Below are 17,175 nucleotides of genomic sequence, written 5' to 3' on the forward strand. Positions count from 1 at the left end.
TCAGGGCACTGATCATCATTGCCTTGATTATCGGCGCAGCCCCATCAGTGCTGCATATCAGTGCCCATCAGTGCAGCCTCATCAGCGCACATCAGTGAAGGAGAAAATTACCTATTTGCACCATTTTAAAACAAAAACTAAAACTTGTTTTTCTTCAAAATGGTCGGTCTTTTTTTTGTTTGTTTGTTTAGCAACAAATAAAAAACCCATTGATGATTAAATACCACCAAAAGAAAGCTCTATCTGTCTGAAAAAAATGATAAAAACTTCATACGGGTACAGTGTTGCATGAATGCGCAATTATCTTTCAAAGTGTGACAACGCTAAAAGATGAAAATTGGCCTGGGCAGGAAGGGGGTGAAAGTGCCCGGTATTGAAGTGGATAAAGACATCTTTTGGCAATTGTGTAGGGAACGTGATTGTAGACAAAAGAGCAGCATAGGTACCCGTAGAAACCTTTCTGGGCAGGGTGAAGATTGCTTGGGTAAATCCCTTAGTTTATAATATTTTCTGCTTTCCAATTATTATACATAATGTAAAAACCATCCTAAAGTAGCCTACCTGGGTGTTTACAATTTTCGGGTGAACTTGCTGTTCAGTCCTTTATAAATAGACCCCTATAAGCCTTGCTACATTTTTTTTTCACACATCTTCATCAGGCAAGTCCCTAGGCAGAAAAATATTTCACCACTTGTAGGATGTTCTTATTAAAGGAGGACTTGAAATTATACATCAGAAATTCTGTAATAAGTGTTGTTTTGTTGCGTAACAAAACATGTAAGGTATTTAAAGGAGTGTTTGGCTTGTTATATTGGATGTTGTATATATTTTCATTATTTATTATGTACAGGGATAAAAAATAAATTTTTAATTAGCTTTTTTTTTTTTATTTTCTCAGTCTGATAAATATATAATATTGCATATGAATATTTCATATTTTTCTCTTTCTAGCAAGCAGGTGGATTTGTAAGCACTTTTTTGTATGTATGCGAAGCTAAGTTTAAAAAGACTCTGTCACCACCCCGTGCATGTGAGACTCCCTTTATTTTCTAAATTTGGACTTTAGGTGTTATGCAAAGAGTGCCGACACTTCCTCGACACTCTGAGGCCCTTGCTTCTTGGCCCTGACGTCACATATATCCATAGCAGTGGTCTAGAAGATCTTGCTTGATCTGCAAAGACTGTTTTGAATAAATCATAGCAGTGCAGTGACTATCCCTCCCCCCGCCACCACACACTACTCATACAGAAAGCATATGGAGTTTCGGTTAGAGAAAGTCTTAACAGAAGTAGCTTTTGCTGGGCTCTTTAACCACATGCCGACCAGCGCACGATGATGTACGTCGGCACAATGGCATGGCTGGGCAAATGGGCGTACAGGTACGTCCCCTTTAAATCGCAGCATTGTGGGCTCGTGCTCACGGGTCCCGCGGACTCTATGTCCGCCGGGGGTGCGTGATCGTGTCACAGAGCGACAGAACGGGGAGATGCCTATGTAAATAAGGAATTTCCCTGTTCTGCTTAGCAACATGACAGAGATCTACTGCTCCTTGTCATCGGGAGCAGTGATCTCTGTCATGATCTAGTGAGACAATCACCCCCCACAGTTAGAATTACTCCCTTGGACACACTTAACCCCTTGATCGCCCCCTAATGTTTAACCCCTTCCCTGCCGGTGTCATTTACACAGCAATCAGTGCATTTTTATAGCACTGGTCCCAAAATAGTGTCAAAAGTGTTCGATATGTCCATCATAATGTCGTAGTCACGATAAAAATCGCAGATCGCCGCCATTACTAATAAAAAAAAAAATAATAATAAAAATGCCATAAATCTATCCCCTATTTTGTAGATGTTATAACTTTTGCACAAACCAATCAATATACGCTTATTGCAATTTTTTTTTTTTTTTTTTTGACCAAAAATATGTAGAATACATATCAGCCTAAACTGAGAAAGAATTATTTTTTTTATATATATATTTCTTGGGGATATTTATTATAGCGAAAAGTAAAAAATATAGCTTTTTTTTTTTCAAAATTGTTGGTCTTTTTTGTATAGCGCAAAAAATAAAAACCGCAGAGGTGATCAAATACCACCAAAAGAAAGATCTATTTGTGGGTAAAAAAAGGACGTCCATTTTGTTTGGGTGCAATGTCGCACGACCGCACAATTTTCAGTTAAAACAACGCAGTGCCGTATCGCAAAAAGTTCTCTGGTCAGGAAGGGGGTAAATCCCTCCGGGGCTGAAGTGGTTAAATTCCCCAGAACAGTTTGTAAAACTAGCATCATTGGTACACTATGCTTTTAAAGTGTATCTAATCTCCACCCAGACACTTAAACCAAATATGTTGTTGGCTATATTCTTGTTTTTGTAAAAATGTTCCTATTATGGTAAAAATTTTAATTCTTTTAGTGAGGTGTGTCCACACACTTTCTTTCCTGGGGTGACAAAGTTTACTCAGTTCAGCTGCAGCATTGTCAAATTTAACTCTGCACTCCTTAGTTGGACTACAAGCAGCCCTACTAGTGCATGGTGTGCTGGCACATTCTGCTGTAGTCACTGCCACTACTAGAGCATGTACACGTCCAACGGACAGTTATTTAACCACATCAGCTTCGGAAGGTTTACCCCCCCTTCATGACCAGGTCATTTTTTTCGATACGGCACTGCGTGTGACACTGTACCCAAATAAAATGTACCGTATTTATCGGCGTATAACACGCGCCTGCGTATAACACGCACCCCAAGTTTAGGAGGGAATTTTAAGGAAAAAAACTTTTAGGAGGGAAGTTTAAAGAAAAAAACGTACATTTAAATGCCCATCAATGCAGCGTTATCGTGTCCATCTGCAGCCTTCCCTGTGTCATTGCAGCCTGTGTCATTGCAGCCTTTCCTGTGTCATTTCAGCCTGTTTCTTTTTTTCAAATAACAATTTTTATTAGACATAAAAAGCAGCCTGTTTCATTGCAGCCTTCCCTGTGTCTTTGCAGCCTCGTTTCTTTTAAAATTGGTGCCGATCGAGATGCACAAAGCCGATTGTACTTCGGCTAGACTCGGCTCAGGGCTCAGGGGCGGGACTGGGAAAGGAGCCGAGTCCAGCCAAAGTACATTTGGCTTTGTGTATCTCGGCTCCGCTCGCTCCTCTCCTCACAATCAGCGGGGATCGGTGTATAACACACACCCACGATTTTCCCCTGATTTTAAGGGGAAAAAAGTGCGTGTTATACGCCGATTAAATACGGTATGTCCTTTTTTTCCCAACAAATAGAGCTTTCTTTTGGTGGTATTTAATCATCTCTGCAATTTTTATTTTTTGTGCTATAAACAAAAACAGACCGACAATTTTGAAAAGAAAACATTTTTTTTTTACTTTCTGCTATAAAAAATGTTTTTCATACATTTGCGCCAATATATATTCTGCTACATATTCTTAATAAAAAAAAAAAAAAATCCCAATAAGTGTATAGTGATTGGTTTGCGCAAAAGTTATAGCGTCTCAGAACTATAGTATATGTCTTGGAATTTTTTAAAATTTTTTGTTGTTGCTAGTAATGGCAGCGATTAGCAACATTTAGCGGGACTGCGATATTGCTTCACTGTGCTAATGACACTGGATGGGACGGGGTTAACATCAGAGGTGATCAAAGGGTTAACTGTCTGCCTAGCCTGTGCTTTACTAAACTGTGGGAGATGCTTGTACTAGGGGAAGGCAGAGATCTGTGTTCCTGCTTACAGAACGGCAATCTGCCTTGTTTACATATGAAGACTTTCGTTCCGCCTATAACGAATAATCGGTGGGTGCTGGGGGACATTGAGTCCGCCGCAGTACCCGCTGATCAGCTCCCACTGTGAATAATCAGCATAAGCAGGCCGCCGTTGACTCACCTGTGCGCCCCCAACCCAGAAGTGCTGGATCACGTACCAGGTATGGGATCCAGCGCAGGAGAGCCGCCTTGGCACCGTATACATACAGTATACGGTCGGCAAGCGGTTAGTCTACAGGAGTTACACAATGCAAGGAGAGAAAACAAGAACTAAGTAAGAAGAAAGCTGTATTTTGTTAACAAAAATAATGCTATCTTGTTTTAGTCAAAGCACTTTTCAAAATTTAGTATTCTTTTGTGAGAGTTAAAGTGTATTTACAATTTTGCAGCCAAATTGGGATTTATATTTGTCACATGTCTGCATTTACATAGCAAAAAGTAAAAACTGGGAAAAAAAATAAATAAATAAAACTGGAGCTTATCTTTTTATAATGCCCTATTCTGGACCCTCCAGTAAGAAACAAATCCCAGGTAGTTCTCTTTGTTTGTGAGGGGTGGGGCAGTTGTGTTTTCCAGAATTAACCCTGGATGTACTGTGCAAGCAGATCTTCATTATTAATTGTAACTAGATTTGTCTGTCCTAACAAAGGATTAAAGGTGTAGAGCAGGGGTGTCAAACTCAATTTCATCGCAGGCCACATCCCACATTATTATGGTTGTATCTGTAATACTAGATGTGTAGAGCACCCCACCCCTCCCCCCCATCATATGTCAAGAGTCCCCTACCCTTACAGCGCAGTGCACCCAAAGAAACAAAAAATAAGCTAATATGGGGGATCCAACAAACAGGTTGGTTGCCCACTCACCTTTAGTTTTAAGGTGTGGCTCCTATGGTCAAACCAGGCATATAAAGAAAATAGCCCAACAGTCAGAATAACAGAGGTTTATATAGAAGCCAACTAGTATAGTATCCACCTGACCAATGAAAAAACTTTTATCAAAAAATTGCAAAGTCGAAAATTTGAATTCGAGACAACCCCTGGAGCACTGTAGTCTGCTGAATATTGAGATGGGGAGAGGGGGCAGAGATGAGGGGGTGTTGCAGTTGCAGAGAGTGTCAAGATCTGTAGTCTGGAGTAATTCTCTCTTCTGCCGATGCCAACTGCTGAGACAGGCAGGGGAGTTCTGTCCTCCACTCTGCTGCCGACTGCTGAGATGAGGGGGGGGGGGGGTGCAGAGATGAGCCTCTCTGTGGCTGCACGGAGAAGCACAGGATCTGGCAGAGGAGTTATGTCCTGTTCTCTGCTGCTGACTGGTGAGACAAGGTGGGGGCTGAGAGGAGGGGGGTGCTACAGCTGCTTGAGCGGTGCGAGGGCCACATGAAATGTCCTGGCAGGCCAGATTTGGCCCGTGGGCCTTCTGTTTGACACATGTGGTGTAGAGGCTAGGCTTTATGCATTGCATGTTAATGAGGGCAGACTTGGGATAGGCTCAGTCTAACATTGCTCAAAAAGCTTTGCAGTCAGCCATGACACCTCCTACTGGGAAACCTCTATAAGGTGAGAAAAAAATTTAGGTATGCTGTGTGAATGGAGACACATAATCATATAGAGTCATTTTCTCAAACTTGACTGCAAGTTTTTTTATATGTAAATAAAAAATTGTAGGGAAATAATTAAACAAATATCAGTTAAAACTTTTAAACCTCACAACAAATTAAAATAAATTGAGCAGAAACCTTTTTTAGTTACCCTTTTAATCATCTGCCTCTTATCTTTTTAGGCTAACTTGAGAAAACTGATGGACTACATTCAGCACTGTTCTGTGGAGAAAATCTGCAAAATGTTAGATCGGGGGCTGGACCCAAATTACCATGACCCAGAAAGTGGCGGTAAGGAAACCTGGCGAGCATTGCTATAGTTTCTGTCTAGACATTGAATTGGTTTTAACATCATTATAGTTACAACCAAGTGATAATTTGATTATTCAGTGTTTATAAGTATGACATTTGGATTCGATATTATTGGTTTAACCACAAGCATACTTGTATATAACAATGTATCCTATATATACCTCAGTGGCGGCTGGTGAAGTTTTAGGATGGGGGGCCCCAGACCTCGCCCTTCCTTTTGGACCCCTCCCACTTCTCAAGTCGCACCCCTTATAGAATCCACCCAGTCCTTCCCCTGTAATTCACTTGCTTCCACCCATAGTGTTAGGAGTATATAGCTCAGCATCACAGGACAGAGTATACAGCTCAGCATCACAGGACAGAGTTTACAGCTCAGCATCACAGGACAGAGTTTACAGCTCAGCATCACAGGACAGAGTATACAGCTCAGCATCACAGGACAGAGTATACAGCTCAGCATCACAGGGCAGTATACAGCTCAGCATCACAGGACGGTGTATACAGATCAACATTACAGATAGGTGTATATAGGTCAGCATGGAATGTGGGAAAAAGAATACCTTTTGACACTTTCATCTCTGGGCTAGATATGCACACAGTCCTGCAAAGCTATAACATCACTGCAAAAAAAAAAAAGCAATGGTTCAGTAGAGCCCAGATGCACGAAACCTAACGGTACAGGGAGATCGCACCCATTGAGTAATCAGGGGCATGCACCTGGATGAGCAAATGGGAATACACAATGGCACAGGGGGAGGGGGGCTGCTGTCAGTGAGGGGAGGTCACCTGGTTACCAAACTGGTCAGTGGCAGACTTAACGTTTTTTATTAATAAGTGCTCTTGTGGACACAATTCCCAGGCCACCCACCTGTTGCAACCTCACTTTGATTGGTGTCTTATTGGTAGTAATAGAGCATTGCATGATTGCACCTGTTTCAGAGAGAATGCTCTCTGAGACAGGTGCAATCATGCAATGCTCTATTACCCCCACCTGTGGGACTTATGGTTCTGACACCACAGACTCCCCACGGGACTCGCAGTACTGATGACAAGAACCGACTTATGGGAGGTCCGGCACTTGTGGTCCTGTGTTTGCACTCTCCTCCATAATGTGGACACAGGGCCAGGGGAAACTGGAAATGATGACGTGCCTCCAGGGAAAGCACTGCCCATGTCTTACAGCGGTGTAGGATGGGAGTGTTGTGGCAGACTGCTTTGCACCACAAGCACTCACAAAACCTGGCAAATTAAGCACGTTGCCTTTAATCACGTGATTTCATAGACGTCACGCTACCCATAGTGCACTCCATACACAGTGCATTTAAAGGACCGTTTTTTTTTTTTGTTTTTTTTTGGTGACCAGCTTTGGGGGGGTGGCTCACGTGCGCCCCCTATGGACGAGCCGCCACTGATATACCTTGTGTAAGAAGACCATAAAAAAATGGACACCTGTAGGTTCCACACATGGAATATGAGGTCTGTCAGGGAAAAGTCCAGCCTTTGTTAATATAACGAGAGCAGTTTACGCGACATCGATGTAACCTGGCAGCTAAGTAAAGTGGACTTGAATGCGCTTGTGTGAACAATGACTACTTCATTGTACTAGTCAGTGGGGGCACTAGACACCGTTGAGTGAGCATATGTCCTGTGTGGTCATCGCATTCAAAATGACTGAGCGAGTAGAGCAACAAATCTGCATTACATTTTGTGTTGAGCTTGAACATTCCTTGGTGGAAACTATTTGGATGCTTCAGAAGGCTTTCAAGGCTGATGCATTGAGTGAGTGCAGGACAAATAAAAGTGTGACACAAACACTTCAAAGAGTGTCTAGATTCTGTTTAAACTGATCCACGTTCTGGGAGGCCTTCAACAAGCAGAACACCTGATAATGTTGAACGTGTATGGACTGCAATCAACAAAGATCAGCTACTGAGTACGAGAACTAGAAGCTGATCTGAGGATTCCAAAAATGACTGTGTCTGGGACTTGCACTCAGGATCTTGGCATGAAACACGTTGTGGCAAAATTTGTTCCGCGGCTTCAGCTACCAGAACAGAAGGAACACCCTGCTGCAGTTGCTAATGACTTGCTTCAAACTGCTAGCAATGAACCAGATTTCCTCAAGAAGGTCATAACTGGAGATGAATCATGGGCCTATGCTATGATCCAGAAACAAAGGCACAATCGTCCCAATAGAAGTCACCTAGTTCTCTACGTCCAAAGAAGACACCGCAAAGTCACAGCAAGATCAAGGCCATGTTAACTGTGTTTTTTGATTGGGAAGGTGTTGTCCATCATGAGTACGCTCCTCCAGGCCAAACAATTAATAAGGAGTTCTAGCTCAATGTTCTTTGAAGGTTGAGAGATGCAATACTAAGAAATCTGCAGCTGCTATGGGCAAATGGTGATTGTCAGCTTCATCACGAAAACGTGCCCATCTATGAAATCACAACTTGTGCAGAGTTTTTTGCCAATACCACAAATAATCCAGGTGACTCAGCTCCCCTACAGACAGGGAAGAGATTTTAGATCATTGATGAGATTCAGGAAAATTTGCAGGGGCAGCTGATGGCGATTCAACAAAGGATTTTGCAGAGTGTTTTGAACAGTGTAAGAGATGCTGGGAAAACTGTGGCGGTCCCAAGGTGCCTATTTTGTAAGGGACTGAGACGTCATTGTACTATGTACAATGTTTGTTGTATCTGCTTCAATAAATATCTCTATTTTTCATATAAGGCCTCATGCACATGAGACTCTGTTCAACGCGTGTTCAGAGGCAGTTGGACACTTTTTTCAACTGCCCCTGAACTCATTCAATGTTATCCTATGTGTCCATGTACACAGTCTCGTTTTTTGGCATTTTTAGGCAGTTGTGTTTAACCTCGTTTTTCCAGAAGCAAAAAAATGGGTTCAGATGCAAAAGTTTTCCACGTTTCAGACGCCAAACGTGGCTAAACGCCGGTACTGCGTTTAGCCGCGTTTGCGTTTGTAAGTGTTTTTAAAGGAACCCTATTTTTTGGACCAGAAAACAGAAATATGATTGTAAACTGCAGCAGAGAATGACATTTTGTGACCCGAATTTGGGGCCCCATATCTCAGGGCCACTTGGTGCTAGGAACCCCAAATTTGCTAACACAGTGGAACTAAACTACAATATATCCAAATATGGGGTTCCTAGCACCAAGTGGCCCCGAGATATGGGGCCCCAAAGTCAGGTCGGAAAATGTCATTCTCTGCTGCAGAAGTGCTTGACATTTTGCGACCTGACTTTGGGGCCCCGTATCTCGGGCCACTTAGTGCTAGGACCCCCCAATTTGTGTATATGTTGTAGTACTAGTTCCACTGTGTTAGCAAACCAAATTTGGGGTTCCTGGCACCAAGTGGCCCCAAGATATGGGGCCCCAAATTCGTTTGGTCGCAAAATATCATTCTCTGCTCTGCAGACGCAAACGCGGTAAAACTCTGCTAAACGCGGCATACAAACACGGCAAAACGGGCGTTTCTAAACGCCGGTTTCAGCTTTTAAAAACATGTGTTCAGCAGTGTTTGCACTGGCGTCTCGTGTGCATGAGGCCTAACATGGCTAGGTACTTTCCGGACAGATCTTGTGTTCGCTCAGAAGCTTGTTTATTAAAGGATATATTTATCCTGTTTTATACTATCTTCATTGATGCTAACTTTATAATAAAATCTGCAGATAAATGACAGTGGACTTCTGTAAGCTAAAATAAAGTACAAGATCTGTCATTAAAAAGCCCATGATCGTTATCTAGAACAAAGTGGTGTCCCCCGCCTACAAACTACAGACTTAGAGGCCCTAAACGCACCTATTACAGAGGAGGAAATAGAGTTTATGATCAAATCACTACCATCTCGTAAATCACCAGGTCCTGACGGCCTACCATACGAATACTATAAAACCTTCCTCCCGCTCCTACTCCCACATATGAGCAGACTTTTTAACACCTTTCTCCGGGACACTCCGGTCCCAGCTGACATGCAAAGATCATTTATTACCTTGATTCCCAAGCCAGACAAAGACCCCGTATTATGTGCTAATTATCGACCCATTGCCCTTCTGAATTCCGACTTAAAAATTTTCACGAAACTACTCTCAATCCGCCTGAATGTAGTTCTCCCCTCTCTCATACATAAAGACCAGGTAGGTTTCATGCCGCTTAGACAGGCGGGGGATAACACGAGGAAAGTGATTGACCTGGTGGATGTGGCGAACAGGGAGGACTCGGCGTCTCTGCTTCTAAGCCTGGACGCCGAAAAAGCCTTTGACCATTTGGGTTGGCCCTTCCTGTTCGCCACCCTACAGCATATAGGACTGAGGGGCCCCTTCTTGCGGGCGGTGCAGCACCTATACTCTAACCCCACTGCACAGGTCAGAACTCCCTTTGCCGTTTCGGCCCCGTTCCCAATACACAACGGTACACGGCAGGGGTGCCCCCTTTCTCCCCTACTGTTTGCGCTATGCGTGGAACCTTTAGCAGCCCACATCCGAGGTAACCCGGATATCCACGGGATATCAGTTCGCGGTAGGGAGTTTAAAATCTCATTGTTTGCTGATGATATCCTTATGACCCTGACACAACCTAGAATATCCCTCCCGAATCTCCACGCCGAACTGGATAAATATGGGGCCCTATCGGGCTATAAAATTAATGCGTCCAAATCAGAAGCCCTCCCAATAAATATCCCTGAATTGGAAATCGCACACTTACAGGCCCACTTCCCATATCACTGGAAAACTCTATCTTTAAAATATCTGGGAATCCGCATTACTCCAACATTCGCAACTCTTTATCAGGAAAACTTCCCCCCCCTATTTCATTCTATCAGAGCCATGCTCCTCAGATGGAAAAAACATCACCTCTCCCTCTTGGGGCGAATAGCGTCCATTAAAATGACGATCCTCCCGAAACTACTCTATCTATTTCAAACATTACCCATTTCAGTCCCATACAAACATCTTAGAAAACTTCAGATAGATCTACTTAAATTTGTCTGGAATTATAAAAAGCATAGAATTCCCTAAATCAGTCCTTATGGCAGCTCGGTCTGATGGTGGCCTTGCTTTACCGAATCTAATTAAATATTACCAAGCCACTCAACTCAGAGCTATAATCTCGTGGTCCACCCAGTGGTCCTACAATAAGTGGACAGAAATTGAGAAGATCTGGCTGGCCCCAACCCATCCAAATAGCTTGCTCTGGTGTGCGGACGCGGAGGTGCCCCATGAACGTCTATTAGGAGCCATGTCCCAACTCCGTAAGATGTGGAAAGCACTGCGCTCCCCACATGGCCTCTCCTCTGAAAAATCGCTGTTAACCTCCTTTATCTACAACCCCAAAGTGCCGGATAGCCTCACACACCAGATGTCCTACCCATGGTCTTCGCGAAACTTGTTCCACTTCGGCAACATAATAGACCCTAGAACACGTAGGCTATTATCCTTCTCCGAACTCCAAACTAAATATGATATACCACGCCAAGCTTTTTATAGCTATTTACAGATCCGCCACTATGCCCTGACCATAACGCCTGACCTGCAATTTTCCCCCTTAACCCCCTTTGAAAACTTGGTTATGACAGGTTTGACTCAGAGGGGACTGATCTCTGATATCTATAAAATCTTAAATTCTTACTCAACAGAGGCGCAAGGCAAACACCTCTATATGATTAAGTGGGAGAAAGCCCTTAAGGAGGAACTCTCCACGGAACAATGGCAGGTGATATGGTCTCAGGCAGCGAAAAGTTCAATTTGCACATTGTATAAAGAAAACGCATACAAAATAATTTTCTTCTGGTACATGACCCCAGATGTACTCCATGCCATTTACCCCACTAGCTCAGATCGATGCTGGAGATGCTCGGGAGCCAGGGGTACCCTTCTTCATATTTACTGGGAGTGCCCCCAAATTGTCACCTTCTGGGGAAAAGTTCAGCAGTTACTGACCAATCTCTTGGGAAAATCACTTCCTATGACCCCTAAATTTTTCCTATTAGGATTATCCCCACTAAAGTTTTCAAAAACCAATAAAAAATTAGTACGCCATATTTTAACGGCCGCACGATGCCTCATAGCATTGAATTGGAAAAAGAAACCCCCCCCTACCCCTGAGGCACTGTATGCGAGGATTAAAGATGTGGAACTGATGGAGAAGATGACGGCCAGGATGCAGGACAGATTGGAAGCCCACGATAAGGTCTGGGAGCTGTGGCACCTCCGGGAGGACTCTTTATAAACGGATCATTGACTCACTCAGGTGACTTTACTTCTTTTCTTTCCCTATTCTTTTCCCTTTTTTTTTTTTCTCTCTTCTCTTGCTCTTATTACATAAGTTACTTTTGTTATTAGATATGAGAGGTTTATCCTTAATTTGCGATGTTGAGAAGCTGTTGTAACCATGCTGGCTTAGAAACCATGACTCTCTCGCAACACACTAAGGAAAATACTACATGTACCTGTACTTGTTTGTTTAATACCATATATCGCACTTTTCTACTACTTCACCCGTTGTATTCTATGCAATGTAAACTTTGGTAACAGAATAAAATAAAAATGTTATTGGAAAAAAAAAAAAAAAAAAAAAAAAGCCCATGATCTAAAGAAATTTCAGAACGACAAGAAATTAAAAAAATTATTGAAGTTCAGTAATAGCAACGCTGAGCTATTTACTGGAGAGGCTAATGAGCTAAGGCGTCTGGAGAATTACCACCTAACACTTTAAAGAGGCCCTGTCACCATCTTAAACAATTACAGGTAAAAAGCACAGAAAAATCAGTATTTTTGAATGCTTACTTGCATTGTTTTTCTTTCCATACATTTTTATTCACCTGCAGTGTGCCTCTAAACTTAAAAAAACGACTAGTCATTTCCCACAGGCCCATCCATTTTTGCATGTCATAGCCCTCTCCTCTTTTAAAGTTGGCCATACACATATAAATTTTTTCCATTTAGCCTGCAGGCTTCCTTCCTTCATCCTCACTATGCAGCGGAAGAATGAATCCCCCGCTGTGGCTGTTGTATTTTAACAGCCAGTCCCCTCAGCTGTCAAAATACCTAAACGGTGGATGTATCTGATTGGATGCAGTCACTGTTTGGTTGACAATTTTCTGCCTGGCTCCTTCAAATTTTTAATCAAGGAATGTTGGGTGGGAAGAGACCAACAGGGCCACCCACTGAGCAAAATTTGCTCAATATATGGCCAGTTTTAGAGTGTCCAGTTATTCTCTCTGCTGACCTAGGCCATCTGCTCTTCCATGTGTTAGGTTTATCACAATAAGGGGTTTCTAGATTGGAAATTTTAATCTGGTATTTCATGCAAAAAAAACCATTGCGGTTTATCGACTCAAATATTTTGCATACAGTAGTTTAAAGCGGAGTTCCACCCTAAAGTGGAACCTCCGCTTATCTGCTTCCTCCGCGGTGGCACATTTGGCTCCTTTCAGGGGGGAGGGGAGAACGGGTACCTGTTTTTTTGACAGGTACCCTTCTAGAGGTCGACCGATATGGGTTTTTCTCTGTCCGATGCCGATATTTATAAATCATGGCGGCCGATTATATGATGCCGTGTGTTTTTTCTTTTTTTTTTCCCTTCATCTCATAAAATCTAACAGTTAGATCCCTTTCACACTGGGGCGTTTTTCAGGCGCTTTTGGGCTAAAAATAGCACCTGAAAAACAGCTCCCCTGCAGTCTGTGTGAAAGCCCGAGTCCTTTCACACTGAGGAGATGCGCTGGCCGGACGTTAAAAAAAAGTCCTGCAAGCAGCATCTTTGGAGTGGTGTATACACTGCTCCTGCCCATTGAAATTAATAGGCATGATGCCGAAGCGCCTGCAAAGTGCTTCGGCAGCGGCGCTACACAGGCACATTTAACCGCTTCATCGGCCGCTAGCGGGGTTAAAAGTGCCCTGCTAGTGGCCGAATAGCGCCCCTAAAATGACGTAAAGCGCAGGGTTTTACCGTCAATGCCTGCTCCAGTGTGAAAGCAGACTTAAGTAATAAGAAGTGATACAGAACATTTCTTAAATTAAACATTTATTAAACACAACAAGCCTCTAATCAGTGCACTTGTATGTATAATTTAAAAAAAACTAAAAGAAAAATAAAAAACAGAAAACCGCGCTATAAAGTGTTAAATGCAATAATGAAGGTGTATAGTCCCATACGGAAAAAAGTCCCAAACAGAAAAAAATCAAACAGTCATGGGTAAAAAACGTGAAATTCTTCCTTAATTCATATGTTGTGAGATGACATATAACTGGAACACATCTATATGGTGAAATGCTTACCAGAAGCAAGCCAAAATAAGGCGAGTGGCTTAAACCCAGCCTGGGCCTTTGAGGAGCGATCCCAGTGAGGCAGGATGGGTCACACTCGTCCCGTATATCCAATCCACAGAGATTTATCCAAAAATATATGACAAAAACATAGCGTAATACTGATAATGTAAAGCACTCCAAATATCAATAGAAAGTGCAACACTCAACATAGACCCAAAATCATATATAGTCATAAAACATCCAGTGTCTAGGAACAACAGCTAGGATTGTTATGTGAGTGCCATGCAATCATGCAAAAAAATGTGTGGGCTTAGTGAAGAGAAAATTAAAGAACGTGAACCTTACACAGAATCTGCTTACCAGATATAGGTCAAAAGTTAGCATATAACTATCAAGCAGATAAAGGCATGAAAAGAGATCCCTCTAGGTGCAGCAAACCACATGTACAAACTGCTTACCAGATGGCAAACTAGTGTGAGCAGACTCCATACAGCTGAAACCTTATCACCATACGAAGAGACAAAGGATATAAAATTGCAGCGAACCTTAGGGAAATACTGCTTACCAGATATCTAAAAAAAAGTGGGCAGATGTGACATATACAAAGACCGAACTCCTGACAAGGACAACGTGGATGCGTCCTGGTAAACTGGACCCGAGCTCAGCAGTGCATGTAGTTAAAGAAGCAACCAATAGTGTGATACTGTATAATCCTGGATTTATTAAGTAAAATAACACTTACACTTTAAACGAAAGATAAAAACAATGCCGGCCGGCACTCAGACAAACTCCCGTCCTCAACAGGGCAACGTGGTGACGTCAGCACGTCCCTCCCAGACGCGTTTCGTCATACGTTGACGTTTTCAATGGGAAACGGGCAGCGTGCTGAGCCACCACATTATATGCGCACACCAAGCATCGCTCTGAGTCCCGCTAAGGGAATCACGGAGCGCCATCTTGGATGTGGGCACCAACAGTATATATCATAAGGAATGAGGCCTAATTAACATCAAAAGATGCCACCGGACTTACATCCCTCTGAAAAAAAACAAGCACAAATAAAATTCAAATGATTGACATATCCAAAATTAGCATCAAGACTTATAAAGTAATGATGTTATTTAACTACCAATACAAGAGTGGTCAAGCTCTATATAATTGTAGGCATAAACAATACTCATATAATATAATAGGACCAATTCTAAATCATACAAGAATAGAAATAAATGGAGGTCCAAAAGGTAAAAAGCAATAACAAACCCATCAACATTCTATTATGCCATACAGAATCATGTTGCAAGGCAAAATAAATCCTTGAGATATCTATACAAAATATATATTAAAAGGAAAATTTATAAATCAAACAAAATCATCTTAAAATAAAAAGGGCTGTAGAGCTCCATATTGGCTGTGAATAAGACGAACTATTCACATACCAAAACTAAAATTGCCTTAACTCATATAAAAGGAAAAAAAAAAAATAAAACATAGAAAATATAAATTGCAACAAGAAATATAGGCCAAATCAATCACATACTCAAGCTTGCCTGGAGAAACTACCTCATAACTATAATAGTATTAGAGGTTAGGCCCATACCTCAGGTTTGGCTAAAACAATATTCTATAAAAAAAAAACTAATAGTGACAACAAATAGATGGAATTAGATATTCCACAATTCTGGTATATTCTATTCAACCTATCCAGATAGTCCCCATCAACATCAGAATTCAAGAATTGTCAATAAAAGCGTTGACATCCACATCTATATTCAATCCATGGGGCGAATAACTTTTGATCCTATGGACCCAAGACATTTCTAATTTGGAAATCTCTCGCACCATGGAACTCCCTCGCCAGTGAGGTTTATACCGGTCGATCCCTAAAAAGAGGGTGTTGAAGGGATCTCTATCATGTATCAGACGGTAATGTTTGGAAACCGAATGGTTCTTAAAGCCTGTAAGAATATTGGTGATGTGCTCGTTAAGCCTCACTTGGAGGGGACGTTTGGTCCGCCCCACATATTGCAAGCCACACGGGCATTGCAACATATAGACCACCCCAAAAGTGGAACAAGTAATAAATGGGGTGATAAGATGAGTTCGACCAGTGCTTGTAGACACAAAAGACTGGGTCCTCCTATTCGAACAGGAGTTGAAAGAACAAACCCAACATTTATTACATTTGTAGAATCCAGTCAATTGATCAAAAAAGGTAGTCCTATTCACTGGGGGATCCAATATATTAGGGGCCAATCTATTCCTAAGTGAAGGAGCTCCTCTGAAAACAATTTTGGGTTTAGGCGGTAAAGCTTCTTTCAAAACTTTATCATTGGTAACAATATGCCAATGCTTGGAAACTAATTGTTTTATTTCCTTGTGTTGAAGGGAATAGGTGGTGATAAAGGGTACTCCCAAATTATGATCAAGACTCCTTACCCTTGGTTTGTCTCTCAATAGGAGCTCCCTATCCATCTCCTGCACATCCCTCAAAACTGGCAATAAGTTCTCACTGGTGTATCCCTTTTCAAGGAACCTCTCCGTGAGAGTGCTGCTCTGTGATAAAAATTTGTCAGGATCCGAACAATTCCTACGTATTCTCATATATTGGCTTTTAGGTATCGAATTAAGCCAGGGTCTATAGTGACAACTTTCTAGTGAGATGTAGGAATTACGGTCACTCTCCTTGAAGAAAGTGGATGTGGACAAATTTTCCCCTTCTATGGTCAGAGTGAGGTCCAGAAAATGGATCTGAGTCTGACTCAACTCAAAATTAAGATGGATTCCACGATTATTTATATTGAGGGAGGACAAGAACTGCTGGAGCTCCTGGCCATCACCATCCCAAAGGAGGAGGATGTCATCTATATACCTGGCCCACAGGACAAGGTGGGGACTCCGGTGGGCATAGATGACATCCTCCTCCCACTTGGCCATAAAAAGATTTGCCAAGCTGGGGGCATATTTGGCCCCCATAGCGACACCACGACTGTGACGGTAAAACTGATTTGGAAAACCAAAAATAATTGTGGGAGGCCGCAAAAACAAGCAGCTCCATAATAAAGGAAATTTGACCTGCGGGAAGACCTGAATCCCTGACTAAAGCTCCTTTAACTGCATCCGAACCCATATCGTGGGGAATAATGGTATATAAAGATGTGACATCAGCACTTACCATCCACATACCAGGTCTAATGACAGT

General features: G+C 42.3%; 1 protein-coding gene across 9 annotated transcripts in view; it reads left to right on the plus strand.

Annotated features, from left to right (window-relative positions):
* SHANK2 (SH3 and multiple ankyrin repeat domains 2) overlaps positions 1–17,175 on the plus strand; it is a 951,897-nt gene that overhangs the window by 294,200 nt on the left and 640,522 nt on the right. For all 9 annotated transcript variants that reach the window (XM_073604227.1, XM_073604226.1, XM_073604228.1 and 6 more), the window contains exon 5: positions 5,551–5,659. In XM_073604227.1, coding sequence (XP_073460328.1) covers positions 5,551–5,659 — 109 coding nt within the window. The remainder of the gene's footprint in view (positions 1–5,550; positions 5,660–17,175) is intronic.

Source organism: Aquarana catesbeiana, linkage group LG11 (genome assembly GCF_042186555.1).
Source record: "Aquarana catesbeiana isolate 2022-GZ linkage group LG11, ASM4218655v1, whole genome shotgun sequence".
Classification (NCBI taxonomy): domain Eukaryota; kingdom Metazoa; phylum Chordata; class Amphibia; order Anura; family Ranidae; genus Aquarana; species Aquarana catesbeiana.